Source organism: Equus quagga, chromosome 12 (genome assembly GCF_021613505.1).
Source record: "Equus quagga isolate Etosha38 chromosome 12, UCLA_HA_Equagga_1.0, whole genome shotgun sequence".
NCBI lineage: Eukaryota > Metazoa > Chordata > Mammalia > Perissodactyla > Equidae > Equus > Equus quagga.
Window position 1 is genome coordinate 20,108,306 of NC_060278.1, and position 7,697 is coordinate 20,116,002.

Consider the following 7,697-nt stretch of genomic DNA (forward strand, 5'->3'; position numbering starts at 1 on the left):
TTTTTAAATATTTCCTGCCGTGTAGCATGGAACAAACAGCCTCCACCCATGTTATTGAGGCCTCCAACACCTTACTCCTGCACAGCGTTAAATGGTTCACAGATAGGTCATTTTCACAGTTGAAAGTTTGTTGCTGTGTGTGTGTGTTAGTATGATAGGAGTTTACAATGAGTTGCTTAATTACTCTACGGTTTAATCTGTGGAACAGTGAAGACGGAACACTAGTTGTATGGAGAGGGCAGCTGCACAGAGACACCCAGGTTGCTGGTTGAAGGTGGCTGTGTGCAGAAGTGTTTTGGAAAGATTGTGGCTGAGAAACTGCTTGCACAGCATCACAACTAATGATAATCCTTTCTTTCTTTTTTTTTCTTTTGCCAGGAGGCCTTCTAATCTGTTTACCACGTGAGCAAGCAGCTCGGTTTTGTGCAGAGATAAAGTCCCCCAAATATGGTGAAGGTCACCAAGCCTGGATTATTGGGATCGTAGAGAAGGGCAACCGGACGGCCAGGATCATAGACAAACCTCGGATCATCGAAGTCGCCCCACAAGTGGCCACTCAGAGTGTGAATCCCACACCTGGGGCCACCTCGTAATCTAGACCGAAACACCTATTTGGTTTTGTTTTTAAATCAATCTATTTCCTTTATCATCATTTCAATTAAAGACTATAAACAACAACAACAATCTCATTGTGTCTACACATCTGGTGACCTTAGGTCAATTTGTGAGTGGATGCAATTAATAAAATAAAATCCATTGCCTTTTTTTCCTGTTACATTAACTGAAGATGCACCTAATCCTGAGGCAGCTTCTGAGTTGAGAATTATATTGTTATCCAATACTGTTGATTCATTTTGAATCTTTAGACACTTAACTCTTGCCGCATAGGCTCTTTTTAAAGGTGCTTTCACACAGCACAGACATTACCAATCGTAGTGTCAATAGCAGTTGGTGTCTTTTCATTTTATGGATATTTATCGTTATCAGTCTGATTTTCTTCTAAGTGTCTTGAGTGGTGTTCTGGAAAGACAGGATTGGTAAGTGACACAATGGTTTCCCAGTAGTAAGACGGTTGCATGATTCCTTTGAGTCTTTGACTTATAAAGCCTCATCTTCTAATTCAGAGCATCTCTTTGACCCAGGACAGCTCCCATGATGCTTTCAGTTAAACAAGACACGTGCTTAACTCTGCATGGAAAACACTTGGAAGAAATAAAAGAAATTTTATTTCTTTTTTTGTAACCTTCCTAATATTTACAGTAGTGTCATTAACTGTTTTCTTTATGGAGAGCCAAAAAGGATACTTTTCTGCAACGTAATGAGATGTTTTATAGTGCAACAAGGAATTGCCTTCCAAAAGGGGGTTCATGTATAGTACTCATTTACAATTCCATATATAATTACACAAATAATTTTTAAATATAATCAATAATAAAGACTGTTCTGTGGATGGTAGTGTTTAATACATTTTATATTTTGTATAGTGATTTCAGGCCTTTTGTTTTCTTGAAATAATCAGCTATTTAGCATAATTCTTAGCATTTTTTTGTCTTTTGCGCCAGTAAGTTTTTGTGCACGCTTTTTGTGATCTCTGTTAAAAATCTGCATTGCCAACATTGCAGCAGCTCAAACTTGTTCAAATAAATATTTAATTTTTTTTATTGCTCTTGTATAATCAGATGCCCCTTTTAGTATTATTTTAGAAGCATTTGGGAGGGTTTTGGCTAAAGTACAATTTATTGGGGAAAACTAGATTTTAGTTTTATAAAACTTTTAAGTCTTTCATGGGACCTATATTTTCTTGAATTAAATTTTGTAGTTCTAGAAGAAACAGGCAATCTACAAAGGTGTTTATCTGTGTTACTTAAAAACAGAGGCTTCCTTATATTTAACCGACTACATGATTAGGAAGGATTCCTGTCGTGAAGCACAAGGGCACTGACCCCCTAAGTGTCTGCGTCAGAGAAAAACACCCCATCACTGCAGGTCTGGATGCTTCCTGCCCACAGGCACCAAACCCCTGTGATCCGTCAACTACTTGCCAAAGGAAACCATCACTCCGGAGATAAAGCCCTTGGAAGAGGCTTTTCCGTGGACCTCCCCTCCTTCAGGAGCCATAGGGCAGCCTTTTCACGTGGGTAACTGGAACTCAAGCCATTAGTACGGTGTGTGGTACCTAAGAGGCTGCTACAGAACTGAAATTAACTGGACATTTTATAGGGATTTATACACATGTTGGTCCTCAAAAGCTACAAACCAGTGGTCTGCAAAATAAAATGTGTTGGAAACCTCTGAGTAAGATGTACATACTGTTGAGCTTTTCTTCTTTTTCTTTTTAAATACACTAGTGATGACTGAATCTGAACTACTTTCAATGTAGAAACTACTTTCATGTCTTGAAAGCTTGTTTTCCTTGGTGGCAAGGCTACTGAGATAAGTGAGCTAAATGGATTATGCACTTGATAGCATCTTCGGAGGATTCATAGTTAGAATGAGAAAAGGTTGGGTCCTTATAGGTCCATGTCATTTATACGGCGCGATGTGAGGAGGAACTGGTCCTTACAGTGGTGTTTCTCAGCAGTCCAGACCACCTGCCTTAGAATTACCTGGAGATGCTTGTCAGAGGCAAATTCCCAGGCCCTACCCCAGACCATCAGAATCAGAAATTGGGGGTCATGAGGCTTGGGAATCTGTCTTAAATGATCACCCTAAGCAGCTGTGCGCAATAAAGTCAGAACCCCCAATAACAGAGCGTCGCAGATGGCTGGGAGAGGCAAAGGAGGGGAGGGGAGTGGACTCACTTTTGCAATATAGTTTTACAGGAAGTTTTCTTTTAAATCTTGACCATTCTACTTATTGACTCCTTCCACACCTGGGCCCTGCAAAACAAACAAAACCCAGATATCTTGAAATTTCCTTGAAATATCAGGTGATTGTCATTGAGTTTTTGAGTTCTTGACAAAATCTATGTAGAATATTTTAAAATTCAGTGAATAGTTAATACATAGACAATTATTTGGCTTCCTGGCAGCACTTTAAAACTTCACATTGCCATCTTGGTATAGCAGTTTATTTTCTTTAAACCCTATGATGTAGTTGCATCCCAAATACAGTTTGTTAGAATGCACAGAAGTAGTGAACAGCCTGAAAAAAGCTGGGCCCCGAAGGAGTCAATAATTGGTTTAGCAATAGGACCATTTGCTTATGTTCAAAGCTTAGCTTGTTATTTGCAAAGGCTGTGTTGAAGCGTTTATTGTGATTCAATTCAGGAAAAGAAATACTGTGTGAGCAATATGTACTTTTTGGCTCAATATTTTAAAGTACCTTCCTATATTGTAGTCTCCAAGTCCTGCATGCCTTATGATGAATAAATGCGAGTGTTTTAAATTGTTCTGATCTTAGCTGTATGAGCCAGCAGTTTTCAGTCTGAATTTAGCCTTGCCTTTAAAAGTTACATTTGCTTTGTAAGTTTTACACTATTTGTCTGTACAGAGAGACTAGAATAGCTATGCTATTCTTTATTTTTAGAAGTAATAAAGCAAGCACAGGTATTGCTGCTTCACACACTTAACTGTCACGTGTGCATGTGCGTGTGTGTGTACGAGTATATATGTGTTTTTATGTCTCCTTGAGCTTCTCATCAATTCCACACCCAGCTCACCCTTCAGTTCTAGATTAGGTAGAGGTTTTATAGACAACATAACTTACCTTCAACAGTAATTTGTACTGTTTCTCACTAAAAATCCACATATGAACCATGCAATTATTAAACATGCCAGGGTCCACAGGAAAATCAACACATTCAAAGTGCTGTTCTTCAAAGCAGACTGTGGAATATCATTTTGCCTCTGGTTAAGTGTCGTGTCTTGAAAGAGAAAGGGAGTGGGTGAACTGGCCAGACTGCATCAAGTAAGACAGTCGGTGACACAGTGCTCATAGGGTCCAGACAGGATCAAGGGCTGCTGGAATCCAAGCTTGCTGCCGATGCCAAGGGCTTTGCTTAGTCAGGGAACACTGGGGAAACAGGTCTTGAACCTGTGCTCTGTAGGGTTTCCTCTATTTCACAGTCTTAAATGTTTGATATTCAACTCTGAATACACAGCTGATGTTGTCAGTGGGTGTTGACTGTGCTTCCTAGCCCTGCTGCCTTTGGAGGGAGTGTTACGCTTGGAAGGACGGCATCGCATGAAGCCCATCAAAACTTCATGGAAGGAAATAGAAAATTCACTCTATCAGTGATCTGATTGCAGAAAAACCAAAGTATTTTCTACTCTCAGTATTTCAATAACATAAGCATATGCACATAGAAGTTTATGGAGACTTAAGAAATGTTATGTTGATAATTATCAATGAGCAAGTTCTATATTTTGCTAGTTCTTAAAGCAGAGTTGCATAAAGTTGGTGTCTACAACATAGCCCTCATTTGATCCATATTGAAAAATTAAGAAAATTACAGTAGTTGAACCCTCCTCTTATTTTTTAACTAAAAAGCTAGATTTTATTTCCAGCACATTAAGAAATAATACAAAGGAATCAGAAAGACACATACGTATAAATAATTTCTCAAATATTAGAATACAATAGTTAACCTAGACAACTTTAAATGCATAAAACTGAGTAGCCATTGTCCACCTACACCAGTCAAATAGGTCCAGTAAATCCAGTTACATTAAGGAGTTTTGAGGTGCTTAAAGTTCACATGACATTTATTTCTTTTCCTAACTTTTTATTTTGAAAAACATTAAACACAGGAAAGTTGAAGAAATAGCAGAATGGATCCTCCTAGCAACGTGAAGTTGTTGATATTTACCACATTTCCTTTCTCTCCACGTGTAACCTGTGCAGCATCCGTACAGGTAGGGACACAGCCTTTTTTCTGTTTAGGCTGAGCCACCCACAGAAGGTAATTACAGACATTGTGACGGGTGGCAGGTGGACGACATCCACACGGTTCCTCCAGTGACCAGATTGCCTTGCATGCAGCCGTAGTGTTTTCATGGCAGATTTTACAGTTTTAAGGGAAGAAAGAAAGAATTTCCAGGGTACAGTCATATGTATTCTCAGAAGGGAATGGTATTTTTGAATCTGAAATTGAACAATTTAATCCGAGCTTTTCTTAGGTCATACAATTTTTCCTTACATGCTCAAATTGGCTATTATTGAAAAATCACCTTCTTTAACTTCTTTTACATTTCAGGAAAACTCTTCCTTAGATGAATATGAAAATTGTCGTCTTTCAACATTTGTCTTCAAGGTTACTTTCAATATTTGCATAAACCAAGCACATTGTTGGAAGTGGGGGGAAAAAAGGTAAATTCCAAAGTTAGTAAGAAATGAGTAAATATCAAGTGCAGAAGGAGAAAGAAAATGTCATCCTTGTGGTAACGTTTACATTCCATTAATGATGTTTCAATTGTTCTAAAATATTTTTATTTTAATAACACAATTATTAAAGATGTCTACTTAGGGAATTTCCAAATAATCCCAATTGCTATTTTAAAAAACTAGTAACATTTATCAAATTACCTCTTTACCTAAGGAGAAATGATTGTTTTAATTGTCTGGGATCTAAATGAAAAATTTTAACCTCAGCATCCCTCTAATTGTGAAAGGCAGATAACAATTGGAAGCATTTCCTTCCTCTTATAATAATGATAAACACGCCCTTTGTATAAATACCTTATGGTGGAGAGGGCAGGGATTTTCACACACTTGTAAAATGAAGGCATTTTAGGGGGACATTTGAAATACAGGCAAAGATAGCGTCATCTCATTCGTATTTCTCATTGGTCAGGAAAGCTGAGAACTTTCAGGGCCTGTAAGAGTTAAGGTCCTGATCATTAAATCATTTGGGTGGGGGTGAACTGAATTCATATTTTTAGTTTATTTTCCTCCTCCCAGAAATCCCCACTACTCACCAGGCGAGGGTAGTAAAGAGACACCTAGGCCTCTGTCCCCATTCCAGTAGGGGCTTTTCTTAGAAACAGAAAGATGATTTTCCCTTTCCTGTACCTGCCAATGGCCAGATACTTGATCTTAAATTATGAGAAACAGAAGTGCTTCTCTTGAAAATCTTCGGGGATCCAATCGACAAGTTCAAGGCCAGGTCCAGCCCTGGGATGATCAGGGTGGGGGATGAGAGCTAATGAGGGGAGGCCCAGAGCCCTTCTGTGAACCTAAAAGAACCTGGGAGTCTGGGTGAGGAGGAAGCATGGAAATAAAGAACGAATGAAGAGGGGAGTCCAAAGGGCAGGCCTTGCTCTGGACGCTGACTTTCCCCTCTCTGCCTGGGAGGAATCAGGCAGGAACTAATTATCCTGGGTCCTGGCCTGCTTCTCTCTGCGACTCTGGCAGTTTCACCACATCATATAAAGTCATCACTGAAGAAATGATAACATGTTTATGAGGAGCGCATTCTGGAAAAAAGTCTTGAAGCTAAGGAAACAATGAAAAAAATGAGAGAGGAAAAGAGACAATGAGATAATATGTCAACCATCTGTGGATACTGGAGAGAAAAGAGATCTTACAGAAAGAATTCTAGTTCTTACAGCCATTATGGAAAACAGTAGGAAAGCTCCTCAAAAAATTAAAAATAGAACTTCCATATTTTCCCACAATCTCACTTCTGGGTATTTATCAATAGGAACTGAAATGAAGATCTCAAAGAGATGTCTGCACTCCCGTGTTTGTTGCAGCATTATTACAATAGCCAAGACACTGAAACAGGCTAAATGCCCACTGATGAATGAATGGATCAAGAAAATGTGGTATATACATAGAATGGAATATTATTCAGCCTTAATAAAGAAGGAAATCTGGCCGTTGCAACACCAAGGATGAACCTTGAGGACTCTGCAGTAAGCGAAATAACCCAGTCACAGAAGGACACATACTAGGAGATACGACTTCTCTGTGGAATCTCAGAGTCAGACTCATCCAAGCAAAGACAAGAATGGTGGTTGCCAGGGGCTGAGGGAGGAGGAAACCGGAGATGTTGGTCCAAGGAGACAAAGTTTCAGTTACGCAAGATAAATAGTTCTGAGATCTACTATATAGCAAGTGCCTACAGCTAACAGTGCTGCCTCGTATACTTAAATGTTAAGAGAGGACATCGTATGTTAACTAAAATAATGAAAAAAGTGCGTGAAGAAACTTTGGGAGGTGGATGTTGATGGCCTTGACGGTGGTGATAGTTTCACAGGTTTATACTTATCCTCCAAACTCATTTAATTGATAAAACAAGAACAGGAGAGAAAAAAAGATTTCTCATTCTTTAAATTTAAAATTATACTAGACTGCGTGGATCAGGTTTTTCAGAGATTATATATTTCATACACTTTTTTTTACACGACGAAACTGTTTCTAATGTTTCCGACTGGACTCCCATTAAACTAAACGCCTCTTTTGGACAGCACACGTTACTTCTGGTGGTGAACATTAGAAGTTTTATTCCTCCGGCATCTCAGCGGAACAAACAGTCATGTGAAATAAAATAGGTTGAAACTATGCAGTTCAGAGTGTGGGTCACGTTTTGGCTCCAACTTACCCAGGTCCACAAGCAGGTTTCTGCACTTTGCGGCAGGGACACGTCTGTGCTGGTTTGTAAGCGGAGCGCGACGGAAGTAATCCACTGCGGGGAAGGGATGGGCCCAGGGCCCTGCGCATGCGCACTCCGGGCTGAGGGGCCGCGTCCGTGC

General features: G+C 39.5%; 1 protein-coding gene and 1 long non-coding RNA gene across 4 annotated transcripts in view; one reads left to right on the forward strand and one right to left on the reverse strand.

The window, feature by feature from the left end:
* Nucleotides 1-2,303, forward strand: part of SEPHS1 (selenophosphate synthetase 1) — a 29,146-nt gene extending 26,843 nt beyond the window's left edge. For both annotated transcript variants that reach the window (XM_046678984.1, XM_046678985.1), the window contains exon 9: nt 379-2,303. In XM_046678984.1, the coding sequence (XP_046534940.1) occupies nt 379-593 (215 nt within the window). In that variant the 3' untranslated portion in view covers nt 594-2,303. The remainder of the gene's footprint in view (nt 1-378) is intronic.
* LOC124248644 (uncharacterized) lies at nt 1,066-7,636 on the reverse strand. Of its 2 annotated transcripts, none has more exons than XR_006891107.1 (3): nt 7,547-7,636; nt 2,802-2,879; nt 1,066-1,202 (listed from the first exon to the last, which is right to left on the reverse strand). It is a non-coding gene; the product is annotated as an uncharacterized LOC124248644 (long non-coding RNA). The 2 variants fall into 2 exon arrangements; XR_006891106.1 differs by having other exon boundaries at nt 3,709-7,589.
* Nucleotides 7,637-7,697: the final 61 nt, after the last annotated feature.